Source organism: Alligator mississippiensis, chromosome 3 (genome assembly GCF_030867095.1).
Source record: "Alligator mississippiensis isolate rAllMis1 chromosome 3, rAllMis1, whole genome shotgun sequence".
In the NCBI taxonomy this organism is placed as follows: Eukaryota; Metazoa; Chordata; order Crocodylia; family Alligatoridae; genus Alligator; species Alligator mississippiensis.
The window spans coordinates 181,142,663-181,156,727 of record NC_081826.1 but is presented as its reverse complement, the minus strand read 5'-3'; the positions used below and the strand labels follow the sequence as shown (position 1 = coordinate 181,156,727).

General features: G+C 38.5%; 1 protein-coding gene across 5 annotated transcripts in view; it reads left to right on the top strand.

Moving 5' to 3' along the window:
* Positions 1 to 4,555, top strand: part of CCDC171 (coiled-coil domain containing 171) — a 356,091-nt gene extending 351,536 nt beyond the window's left edge. For all 5 annotated transcript variants that reach the window (XM_059724699.1, XM_059724700.1, XM_059724702.1 and 2 more), the window contains one exon: positions 4,264 to 4,555. In XM_059724699.1, the coding sequence (XP_059580682.1) occupies positions 4,264 to 4,473 (210 nt within the window). In that variant the 3' untranslated portion in view covers positions 4,474 to 4,555. The remainder of the gene's footprint in view (positions 1 to 4,263) is intronic.
* The last annotated feature ends 9,510 nt before the right edge of the window (positions 4,556 to 14,065 follow it).

The following is a 14,065-nucleotide window of genomic DNA, read 5'->3' as shown; positions in this document are numbered from 1 at the left end:
GACTGTGGGTCAGGAGTGCAGGGAACTGGCAGCACTAGGAGGCTGCAGGTTGAGAATGAGTGCCACCAGCAGGGACAGGGAGGAAGGGTACTGTGAGTTGGGAGTGAGGGGCACTGGCAGGGCAGTGATCTGCAGATTGGGAATGAGGGGCAGCAGCAGGCCTGTGGGGGGCTATGGCTTCGGAGTGAGTGGCAACAAAATAAGTAGGGGCAGGGCATTGGCATATCACTGTCCCCCACAATCATATACCCGCTTCCCCCCACACAACAGGTGTCTTGTCTTTTGGAATTGGAAATATGGTAACCCTATCTCTGACCCTTTCCACACGTGGCTTGCTTTCCATTGCCTATATAATTTCTAATGCTTACTTTTGGATCTTTGCCAGTTTCTATACCACTCTTAAAATGAAGTGCCTACAAAGGGGCTAAGCAGTGCAAAGCAGGTTGTACTATCACTCCTAATGACCTTGCATGCAACAGCAGCCCAAAATTCCTTTGTCTTTCTTGGGGCAGCAAAAGAATATAACAATATATTGTTGTACTGTGTACTTGGATTGGTATTTTATAACTGCCCCATGCTGGTTGAAATATTGAAAATAGATTAAAATAAAATTTAAAACATTGGGCCTTATTTAAAGAGATGCTGAATTAGTCGCAGTTCACATTTAATGGCATCAAAACTGGGTGCTGAATACTTTTGAAAATCATGCTGCTTACTTGTCCTTAAATAATGAAGGATCTTGACAAACATGCTTTAATATTTTAATGTTTCTTTTATTTATTGCATAGTATGGTTACAAAAGTAAAGAAAACTAGTGATTAATTTGTTGCTATGATTTTTAACATGGTTTTAAACAGTGAACATTAATATAGAAAGTCATACACATACCAACATTGGAGGGAAATAAGATATGTCAAGAAAAGAGGAAAATGAGAAAGTGCTGAGTAAGGTGAATGCAGTGCATAATGAGGGGATTGTCATACAGTAAAATTATCTTTATATAGATTTGATGGTTGAGACCATCCTGACTGATTTAGGATTTTATTTGAGTTATAGATCTTACTGTTACTATTGAAAGTAAACAGTGTACTTCATTGTAGGTGTTATCTATCTGGATAGTTACGAAACCTCACACAATCTGCTAATCGCAAGTGTAAAACTGTTGTGTTATTCTACAAGTGTTTCAGTTTTAAAACAAGGAGGAGTCCTGATCACAATGTGATGCTATCGCATATACAGACATCCTCATACAGTATGATACAAAATAATTTTACATATGACAGTAGTATAATCTTCCAACACTGTCATATAGAGCAGTATCAGTTTAACGTGAATTAGTTTAAACGGAAAAATAGCACATTTTTCATGGAGCAACCTTCAAATTAAGATCTCAGCTTGATTGTAGGGCAGTTGTACAAGAAAAACAAGATGGCATCATTGTTATAAAAGCCTTTTTGCTTGTATATTACCACACAAACTTGCTTTGATTTAAGTACAGATTAGAACACAATTATTTTGTAACATGGACTAATGTTTCATATTTTTCTGTTTAGAAAAACACATTTTAAAAGGTAGGCTATCAAACTTTGAAAAACGGCCCAGGAACATGCCCAATTATTATGTTTCATAAGCCTTTTGAATGCCTATTTCTGCTAGATGTAATGCACCCTAAATATATATTTACCTGATGGAGTGTAACCGTTTAGATGGAACCATTTACAGCTTATTGGGTAAATAAAAGTGCTATGCTAAAGATTTACCTAACCAAAGTCCTATTTCAGATAAATAATTCCCTTTTTAAAAATCATCTAAATATATATTTACATGATAGACTATCATCATAGCTTCTATACAGCCATTTCAGTTTGTCATCTTAATAATACACATTTTAAAAGGTGTCTAAATACGTATAGACTGCAATGGTTTTGAAAAAGGTCTTCTGGGGAAATAATAACTAGCTTTAAAAAAATTCCTGCATACATGCTTCTTTTCAGACAGTGGTGTGTTATAATGGTTCTGAGTTATCCCAGTTTAATTTTTCTACATTGCTATAGAATATTATTTTTATTGGTTGTAAATGTATATAATGGTATAGGATCAAAACAGTTCATATGAATAGCAGCTAACATTTTTGTACATCAATCAAACTGCTATAAAATCTGATTTCCATCCCATTCTGTGAATTTTATTCTTCTCTAGCTTTGTATGAAGTGCAGCATAGGACCTGGATAACTAAAACAGAGCTTTTTTCCCCCAACATTAAAGCTTTTACTGTAACATAGTCTATTGACTTGCTGCCAATCATTACGTTTCATACATTTTTGTGCTATTCTCAAAGGAAACCTGATTTCTCATCTCCTTACTTGGGATTTTGAGGTTAGTTTCTTCAAAAAAATCACTAAGTCTGAAAAAAACAACAAAAAAGTGTGAGAATGTGATTGTAGGATGTGATTTCTAATCAATACGATAGTTCTATTAATTGAGACATGGAAAACAGTGAAAACTGATTTGTTAACCAAGCTCCTCCTCAGTATTTGATACCCACAGTAAGACCGACTTACATTTATTTTTTTAGTACCTTAATTTCCCCAAGCAAAGAAAACAGTTTGTTGAGAATTAAACAGTTTATTTGTATTCTTAATATTACCATAAACTGTCTAAAATATCACATTCCTTTGAACATATCACAAGGGTTTCTGTTTTTAGATTTCAGGTTGTCAATGAATTTTATTTTCTATTTTGATTTATAAGGTAGGCTAGTTACAATAAATTCAGAATATAAACTACTTGGTGCAATAGAATGAAGTCTTTATGGAGATCTTAACTTCAGCATGTTAGTTACCAGTTCAGTAAAATTTCATTATGGGCATAGTGGGACTGGAATGGTGGAGATGCTCCTAGTTCTGCTGGTTAACTCACCTTCATAAGCACAGTTTAGCAAAATGTACTGCTTCACTTTAAATCTCTCCTGGCGGTAGCCATTTGAACCTGCTGCCATTTTAGTTCTTCTTGAAGAACTAGTATAAACCTGGCTGTTTTCAGTCAACTACAAGACAGCTTGTGGAGTGTCAGGAAATCAAAAGAGTCAACATCAAAGAAAATTGCTGAACTAGGTGTTAGAGGCAACAATTGATTTTTCCCTAGCAGTCGTAACAGGGAAATGTTTCTCTCTGTCTCTGTCTGTCTCTCTCCATGTCTCTCCACCCTCCTTTTTCTGTATGTACGTAATATAATATATACACCTATGCATCTATATAAATTCTTCATCTGTATATATTAACATATATGCACTCCCTCAGATTACAGTAAAATATGTAGAATACATAATACATGCAAACTGAAGCATACAATAATTAAATTCCAAAACAACCTTTTCTGTTTTCCCTCTTGTCATTTGCATATTAAAACTTTGCATGACACATTATTATTTACATAAAATATACTGAAATAATCCATTGTGCTTTTTACAGATGGTAAAAGCAGATTGTATTTCTTATTGTTGGATGAAAGTTGCTTTTTCCTTAAAAATTCTTGGTTAGCATTTTGAAAAATACCAGAGTTGCAATGGTTAAAATTACACTATCTCAAAGATCTATACATTTTCAAGAGAGACTGCACAATTTTATGGGGCTCAGATATCCTTGATGCTGAATATTAACTGGTGCTAAGTGGTACTTATCATTGTAACTACTTGACTTAAAGCCAAGATTTGTTGAAACATGAATCACATTTAAAAATATATTCTGAAGGTGTACTGTGATCAGCTCATGATCCAAAAATAATAATATTAATAATAATAATAATAATAATAATAATAATGGTTTAGTTCTTTTCAGTACTACATATTATTGGCAAAAAAAAACCCTTTTTCTTTCCAATAACAGTGATAGGAAGAGCTTGGAATAAGGTTTTGCTCAAGAAAAAAGGCCTCATATCAGATTTAAGGTAAAAATTTCAGCAATTATCAGAGGTAAATGCAAGCTGTAAATGTGTACCACTCTTTGGACGGTGTAAGCTAAAGTTTCCAAGAGCTCAGTACTAATGCAAAATGTTCTCAGTAGGAGTCTTTCCTCCTGTTTTACAAGGGTTAAAGTATCTGTCAATCTTTGCTGAATTATTTGAGCAAAAAAATCTTGCAGATACCTCCATATTTGTAAATATGTGAAGGATACAATGAAGTATTCCAACTACCGATTAATGCATAATAAATGTACCTTTTTCTTTGTTTTTGTTTCTGTTGGTTTTTTTTTTTATTTACTCCAGAGTTCACAAGACAGTTCAAACATCACCATGGCTTCCAGATCAGTGCTTCAGCCTGATCAGAGCTGTATTCCAGATTTCTTGCCATTGCAAGCTGAGCCAGATACATCGTACAGCTTTACACACAATAGACCCCCTTCTCAATCTTCATCCTTTTCCTCTTCCCTGAATGTCTTGGCTAGCCCCAAAAGGACTGTACAGAATGGATTTTAAGATTCTTTGTGCTGTATTACTAAAAGAACAGGTTGTATCAACATTAAATGATGCAATTAAAATATTTTATTGGGATATTTTACCTTTGAATTGTATTTTATGCTCTGTATTCTTTGGCATTCATTTTACATTTGTGTGAAATCAGTGCATTTGTTCATATGTCCATGTTTCTCAGCTTCTCACTCTTTACATAGCAAAACAGTTATTTTTTTTAAGTTTTATTTATTACAGTTGCTCATTTTTATGTAATGTATTTTTAAATGTTAAAGAATGACACATTTTGGGTAATTTTCCTCAGACTTAAAAAAAATCAATAAGCCATTTTAGTCTCTATCTATCAAAGTTGTTTCATACTTGTCTATTTTAAAGCAGGACTGCAATACTTTAATAGGATTGAGAGAGCTATTTGAAATGTATGCCAATGATTCCTGTCATTTCATGGCAGCCCTGCCATGGTTCACTGAGCCCCCTCTTCTCTCTTGTCAGCTCAACTGAAGACAAGCATTTAGTTGCAAACTTTAAGCAGGTTGTGCAAAACAGAAATGATGTGACTGCTTCTCCTCCTGCACAATTATGTCACTCCTGGTCAATGTGAGAAGGTCAGGTTGCTCCTTGTAAAGCTACATGATACCACTTGCCCATTTGAACAAGTTAAGTTAACTGCTGAATCTGGTCCCTGCAGGCATTGAAAACTCATCCTTTTATCAAGTCTGCATTTGATAAGAAAGTAGAGCAATTGTGCAGGGAGGATTTCTGATGATATGTTTATGTACTTTATAAGGACAGTTCCCAAACCAATGTTGCAGGTGATATATTTAGTTTAAGCTGAAAGACTTTAAAGTAATGGCTGTTTTGACCTTCAAAATAGACTCCTTTTTTGTTGTTGTTGGTAGGACCCAAGAGTGACGCCCATCTTTGATGCTGACAGAATTTAAAGCAAGGCCATTGCCCTGCATTTTCTGCCTTGTAGCACACAAAAGTAAAATTGTATGTCAGGCCGAGATGTCGGGGAGCTGACAAGATGCCCCAGTGACATTTCAGCTGGAAAGAGCAAGTGTCTTGCAACCAAGTGGTCAAATATCAAATAATAGGTCAAGCAGGAAGGAGCTGAGTTCTAACCACAAAGAGGTTTCTGGTAACTTACTTGACAAGCTTTTGGGCGCTTTGTGGCTTGACAAAGTGATGTTCTGTTGGGTATCGCTAGACAGACTGTTCTTTATCGCCATCAGAAGATCAGACATTGACATTGATTAAACTCTTTAACCCTTAAAGGTTAAATCCTAGCAGTTTCATCATTGTGAATGAAGAACAAAAGAAAATTTGTAATATACCATTTGTTTTTGTATTAATCACTGAACTCCCTAGTGCTATTAACTTTTGATGTGCTATGTAGTTTTTGACAAAGAGATTGAATGTAAAATCCATATAATAGATTGTTTCTCATTATGGGCCAGTGATACTTTAGAAAAATAACATTAAGCATTATGGAATTTGTTATTTTTTATGCTTTGTTAAGAACAGAATTTGATTCTAAAAGTCTTGACTACTGAATTTTTTTCTATTCTTTTACTTGGAAGAGGGTATTTGTATACATAATACACAGAGCATTATAAGTAAAATTAAGCAATTTGTAGTATTCTCTGCTACCAAGGCATCTACTAGAAATCCCCAGCATATGTTTATGAACTTTGATACCCTGTAGAACGTTTTCAGGTATTTTTTATTTCCAAACCCCTTATTTATAGCCAGCCATTGGGTACGTAATGTATGTATGTGTACATGTAGAGCTACACAAAAGTAAATAATACATGAGCCATAACTCTCAAATATAATAGCTATCTGATCTAATGGGTAAAAGTAATCTTTGCTTTATGAACTTGTGTTTAGTCTAGATCACTTAAGCCAGAATTTTTGATTCGCTTAAAAAAACCCTCACCATCCCTCTTTCCTAACAGTGACAGTTGCTGGTAAAATGATTGATAATCCCAGACATTATTTTCACACATGTAACATCAAAGTTCTTTTATATATATCCATGTAGAATTTAAAATATTCTTAGCATTTTATATATCTTTTGTATCTCTGTGTTTTATAAATATGTTTAATTAAAAAAAAATCCTGCCATTGATTTACTCTGTAACAGAGTCCTGGCTGCAACTCTGTTACTAAGAGGGGTCGACAGCTGAAGATGATTAACACACGGCAGGGAAGAGATGCACCATGCCCCCTGGAGCCAATGAGGCTCGGGAAGGATGGATAAGAAGGGGAGAAGACCCGCCAGAAGCTGCCTTCAGGCACTTACAGATTGAGAGACGCGGTGGAGGAGCTCCGCGGCGAGAGATCCCGAGAAAGACCCAGAGGCAGGGGCTCACGCTCACAAACGGCGGCAGAATTCCAGGATCGACCCGACCCTTGGCGCCGCGTACCTGGAAACCCCAGCTTCGGCGGTGAGTCGCAGGGGGCAGAGCAGTGGTGCAGTAAGAAGCCGCGGCTCCCGGCCAAGACGTGGCAGAGGTACGTGGGAGGAAAAGGGGGTGGGGGAACACTCAACCCAGCCCTGAAGAAACAGGACCCCGACCCCTCACTGGAGGACAAGGGGGGGTGGGGTGGGCAAAGAGAAAAGACTGCGGAAAAGCTGCGATCTCCACGCTGGCACAAGACACGGTCAGGGAATCCCAGGACCGGAGTTAATCAGCCACTAATGAGGCAATTAGCAGCTGATAACCGGGATGACACACAAGACTTACCGCCCAAGTAAGTTGGCGGGGATCTGCCCACATACCAAGGGGGTCTCTGTGGAGGATCTGACGAGCTGCCTCCTCCGCCGGGCGTTCCTGAAAAGAGTAATACCCAACTAAGAACAGTCAAGCACCATTACCATATACCGGTCCAGCATAGTCCTTCCTGCATGGTTAACATCTCCTCCCCTCCCATTTGTTCGAAGATCAAAAGTCGTGGCAGGCGAGAATCTTGGGGATAGGGGGGTACCCGACGCAGACATGCTGGCATACTCCTTATACTTTGAGATACACAAGGCATACCTTTTGGTATAAAACAGTTGTGCTGCAGAGGATCCTGGTTAGTAACCATTGCAAAACCCTTCTAACCAGCATCACAACCTTAATGCATGGTGTGTTACTGGGTTTATTTGGTATAAGATCACTGTTTAAAAAGATAAAAAATGATATATATTTTTTAAAAAAGAGAGTGCAAGCAACAAACATGAAGTTGAACCATTTTCCTCTGACATCCAGCAAAATCTTATTTAACCATTAACCCCTTCAGTGCCTAACTGCTCCATTACTTAGGTTTGTATTGGCTTGGTAGGAACACAACTATTGCACTTACACAAAAGTCTTAGGAATGATCTGTAGAGTTGTCATTTTTCAATGACAGCTAGCTCAGATACTTGTTTGGTTTTAATTACCAATGTAGAGGAAGCCATAAAGCTACCATTCTGTAAGTCATCAGCTTTAAAGAGACTTCCAAATATATGATTTTCAAATAAGGGGTCCTTTTGGGGAAGGAAAGCTTTTGCTTCACGTTATAGTGATGTTAGGGTAATAATCTGACTCATAATCAGTCAAATGCTGCTGCATTGTTCTGCAGGTTTATGACAAACTCTTACAGTCAAGAAATTATATACTGTAAGTGCAGGACACCATGCTTTGGCAGATCTCAGACTTCAGAGAGCTGTAAAAAGAATGCTTCCTCCACAGCATAACCCTCCTCTCACTCTTTCAAGAGTTTGGAGGCTGTAGGAGGGAGAAGCAAACTTCTCAAACATATGTATCCATTGGCAGTAGCCTAGGTCATGCTCACTAATTTTCAGACCAGGACATGGATCAAAAATAACCCTGGCAGCACTGATATATTAGTATCTTTGGAGCATGAACAAGGGGCTTTTCTTTATACATCTAAATACCCAGAAGCCACAATGGTTGTTACAGTCAGGAAACAACCTGAAATTGTTTAATTGCTGCTTTAACAGTCCATAGTGCTGCTTGATAATAGTTTCTCTGACACTACAGTTTTCATCTATGAGTACATCTACACAGCCAACACGGTTATTATACTTTGAGAACTTATATGGAGCTACTACAAGAAACAATATGCCAACACTATGTAGATAATATTAAACTCTCTGGTGGTCACATCCTAAGCATATACCACCACCACTCATTTATCCAGGCATCTGAGTGAGAAGGATCTGGCTTGAAAATAAGCCCTCCCAAGCAAGGTGAAAGTCATAGTGGTAGGCCAAAGGAAAACTACTCATCCTTACTTTTTCATATTTTTTCTAGCTAAGGATACTTGTCTACAAATAATTTCTCTCTCTTTCTTGCTATACTCTTATATGCTGGCTGAGAACAACAACAAAAAAGCCTATCTGTAACTAGCTAAGACCTTGCTCTGTTCTTTCCAGGGTAACCTGGCCTAAATTACTGGAACCCCATAAATCTTGGATTGAAAAAAATCACCTTTGTGCTGTGTAACAGCCCTTTGAATGGTGTTGATTACCAAAAACATGCACCTGTACCATAGCAGGGATTCCTCTGGCTCACTTTTAAAAACTAGATCAAGTTACAGACCCAGATCTTTCCTTTCAAGGCCTTCAGTGGTCTGGATCCAGAGTATCAAAAAGACTTCTTTGCCCTTAGGAACCTTAGATGTATAGTGGTTCTGCTCCAGGGGAACAATACAACTGTCTTCCTACAAAGAAGATACTGTGTGTGCTGGAGATATGGCTTTCTTAGCAGGTATTTAGAAATTTTGAAACTCAGCCATCTAGTCTCATATACCAAGTTCACTTTTTCTTTTTTCCACGAGGCAGTTCACTTCAACAACAACTTAACATGCTGTGGTGATGGAGTATGCTATAAGAACATGATTAGAAACGTTTTCTCCACTTTAAGCCCTCAGACATTTTGCAAATGAGTCAAGTGACTACTTCTGGCAGACAGCAAAAACTTGCTAGCACTAGCATAGATGGCCCGCTTAGGGAAAAAATAGCAAAAAAACCCATTTGACATGATTCTCCTTAAAGAGTTTTGCCATCCATGATTTTGTCTAACAGCATGCCAGAGAAAAGTACCTTTTACCCCAAATCCTACATTTTCTTGTTTCTTGGACTTTTAGGTTGCTTTTTGCATTTTTGCCAGTTCAGCACAAGTTTTACTGTTAGTCAAGATATAATAATGGGAGTCCATCCCAGTGCTAGACAAGACCTTGGATCTCCTTATCAAGTCAAACCTTTAAATGTTGAACTGTAGGTCATGCTCTTGTCTCAAGTGCTCTTAGAAGTCTAAGCTTTGGGAAAGCCATGTGTCAATTAAATGCATTATCATATATAAACCCTTCATGAATAGGTCAGGGGTGTGCACTTGATTGCTTACATCTGTAGCTGATCATCCTGCTGTCCTATAGCTAAGAGTGTATCAGGTTTTCCATTTAAACCTTTATGTTCATGCTATAATTTAAATAACTTTTTCAGAGATGGCTTTTAAAATATGTTGCATTCAGGTTGTTTTGTCACTTACTCATCTGTTCTATAGACCTCAGAGTTTCTTATCTGCTCTCACAGTTTGCACCATTTCTTTCTACTGAGAGCATTTTTCTCCCGTTGCTGATAGTAGTTGATAATTCATATTAAGAGTTCATTCAGCATTGTCCTTCCATTTTCTGTTTGCTTCGCCACAAGATCAACTGAAGTTTTGTTGAAATTGGGTTGCTCTGCCATTGGCTGAAGTCTACCCATATGGATCTGATTATATATCAATGCCAGAGGGAATACAGTGTAAGGAATGTTCTATTTCATAAACTTTTGTCTACTGTAGTCAGATTTCAAGGCTGGTTTGTTTAGTTGTGACATTTTTCTTTAAGGTTTATTGTAGTTTCATCTAGTAACCAGTTCTTCCGCATAGTGTCACAGTGGATTGCAAACTGTCTGTAAATTTACAGGCAGCCAGTAAAAAATCAGGCTAGAAGCCACCTGTCTGTAAAACCTTTTTTTTTTTAAAGCAAAACAAAAAAGAGCCACCAATAAAAGAAATCAAGCTCCAGCTGCTTTACAAAACTCCCTCTTGAAAAGAAGCTGAAGAGCTAGAGCTTCATTGAAGGACACAGAGAATACAGCAGTGCCACCTGGTATCTGAGCAGGAGTGTAGCACCCTTCAGAAAGACTTCTCTTAAGGCTTTGTAGACCACCCTCCTGCCCAACTATGGGCTGCTGCTGTTTCCCATCCTGTAATACTGCTGGATTTCAGATAGGATTCTTTGGGGGTAAGGCTTGGGAGGTGGGCTGGTGAAGGCAGCATCATGAAGCATGCAGCCAGGGGTATCATGGTATGGAAGTGAGTAGGAAACACCTGGGGTGGGAGCAGCATGGTGTAAAACCATTGCTGTAGTCAAGCAGGTTTGCCAACCCAAGAACGTTTTTTTTACTGCAAACTTTTTACTGGCAGGCAAACTTTTTTACTTTTTTAGTATGTTTGGTGTTAAATCCCCAAATTTGGACCCAGCTCTGCTAACTGGGAGTTGGCAGCAAAGCAAGATACAGCAGAAAAGTTATGTTTACATTATGTAAACTATATATCAGTAAAAACATGCACCTGTAAAAATATTGATTGTCAGTAAAAAGTTTGTAGTAAAAACATTATCAGTAAAAAACATTTTCTTGGGTTAACAACCCTGATATCACATGATCAAGTTAACACATACTAACTGCAGTTAAAATGCAAGCAGATACATGTTCAAATAGTTCAACGCATGCTAAATGCTAGGGGTGTGTGAAGCGGGCCCGATTTGATTTGGGTTCGGATTCAGCCCAAATCAGGGACAGTGATTCAATTCGTTGATTCAGATCACTGTCCATGATTTGAGTTGGCCGAATCAGAATCTGAAGATTCAATGCTGATTTGGATATAGACACAGCTTTAAGCGTTTTTTCTACGTACCTCAAAGTACCAGCATGGCTTGTGAATGCTGCGATGCTGGGGCGCATGGAATGTCCTACAGGAGTGCATGAGGGGCCCTCCAAGTGTTTGGTGGTGAACCCAGAAGTGGACCGGAACTACTTCCAGTCCACTTCCAAGTCCACTGGAGAGCATGGTGGGGACCCCCGCACACCCCCTTGGCTTGGCAATTGGCCAGAGGGGAACACCAGGTGCCCCCCCAGACCCAGGAGGCACCAGTCGCTGAGATGGGGAGGCGCAGGGGGGCCCCCCATACACTTCCCAGAAGTGTACTGGAAGTCCTTCTGGTCCACTTCGGGGTCTGCTGCCAGGCGCACTGGGGAGTCCCCCATGCTCCTGTGGGATGCTCCATCCATCCCAACATCGCAGTGTTCATGAGCTGCCTGCTACCTAGAGGTATGTAGTAAAAACTTTTAAACCTGTGTCTATGTCCGAATCTCCAAATCAATTCGGAAGGTTCTGATTTGATTCGGAGAGATTAAAGGGTCCTCTGATTCGATTCAGATTCAGAGATTCGGCCACCAAAATTCAATTCAATAAAAATTATGATTCAAGATTAAAGGTTCATATTTGTACTTGGAATTAAAATGGATAAATACTTATGCATTTCCATTGTAATGGAAGATTTTACAGCACTTTTGTACATGGTTGTAACATATGGCAGAATTTATACTTTTTAAAAATAATTTTCAAAATGATTAGGAGCCAAGCCAATAACATTTAGAGTGTAAAGGTAAATTGCTTTACATCTTTTCTTAACCAGTGTTGTAATTTTTTTTAAATTTTACCTATATGGCCTGTCTGCTCCCACATCTTGAGGCACTCTGTGCCCCAGCCCGCCAGGGAGCGGCTAGTTGGGGTGCAGGGTGCCTCAGCACAGGGGATCCACAGCACATGGAGATGGGAGAACAGGCAGCCCTGGACCCCCGTTTCTGAGTTTGTCCTGGCATCTGCCGCTTTTGCATGGCTTGCGGTAATCCCAATAGCAAATTTTGCCCCCGCACTGTAAATTAGCAGCGCCACGCACTAATTAATGTGCAGCTCATGTGGTTTGCAGCACTACAAACCACACAGACCTGCACATCTGGATCCAGCTATAATGAGTACTAACATAACTCACTTTTATGCAAGGGAACCTGGGCCTAAAAATCCTTACTAACAAGTAGTTTGTATGGATCTGTGTAATACAAATCTGGCACTCAGATTTTATACATATTAACAATATATGCCTTTGGATCCAAGAAATAAGTGTGTGTATATCTACATGTGTAGTAAAGACTCAAATTGAGCTGAATCCTCAAAGGACTGATCACTATAACTTTATTGGGGCTAATCACATGCTAGAAGTTAAGCTAGTGCTTTACTGAATTTGCTCAGCACCCAGAATTAAATTGTTGGATTCTGTTTGCACAGTTTCAAGGCTAGTGCAATCCCTGATTCCAAAACATAGCAGAGGATCTTCTTATTCTTCTACTTAATAAAAAACCAGCTATAAATACCCAGTTATAATCTTATAGTACTTCACACTTCCCAAAACTAAAATGCAAGGAAATTCAAAATGTAGTTTGCAACTCTTCTGTTACCACTTGATGCCATTTGGAGTGAATAAATGTCAAGTGACCTGATAAACATAAGCACATAAGCGGGCATTATGACATGTTGACAACACTAGAGAAATCTGGGATTCAGTTTTCATTCTCAATTGACTTGCTACGTATGTTTAAATCAGATGCTTGGAGGAGGGGGTACATTTTTAAAGTCCTGACCTCAACGTGAATCATGCTACTAAAACCCTGCACAGTTGTTTTAAAATGTCAGGAGTTAATGTTATTTAAATGCAGTATTTGGTGGTTTAATTGAGTCATGCTTCGTTGTCTTTTACTGCACATTAATGCCAATGAAACACTTGATTGTTGACAGAGAGCCCTCTTCACTGAAGCATCCACTGACATATTGTGCTGCTATAGAAAAATACTGCAGGAGAAGAACTGGTCTTACTCGTTGTATTCATTTATGCTTTGTAAAGAAATACAACTTAAATCTTTAGTCTCTGGGTTTTTAGATTACCTTTTGAGAGAGTAATAGAGTTCATAGAGCAATGTTGTTGGGGTTTTATATGTTTGAGTTCACCCAGGGACTCAGCCATAGGTATTTTTTATACATTAACAAACAAATGTTGAAGTTTGCTGTGTGCTTGTCAGAGGACAGGTTAGATAGAAGAGTATTTTTGTATAGCTTTGGTAACTTGCTTTAGGGCATGCCTGTAGCCTTTCCATTTTTTCTTTGTTAATGGACAGGAAGACTAGCTTTGGGTAATTCCATATTTTCAAAAGCACCTCAGCCCCATTTTCAGAAGTGACTAAGGAGGCTGTATCCCAGCAATTATCCTAGTGCTTGTATAAAGGTATGTGAGGAACTGCCATGTCACATTGTTTTTATGCACGAGTAGTTGTTCAAAACCATTTGCATTCACATGGACAACTGTGATTTACTTCCCTCTACATCTGCCCATGCTTGGCAGTAATTTTGTTCAGAATACATGCATGGCCTGATGCTGCTTAGCCCTACTGGGATTTTGCTCATGCCACGTTCTGGGATTCTTACTGGAAGTTACTGGA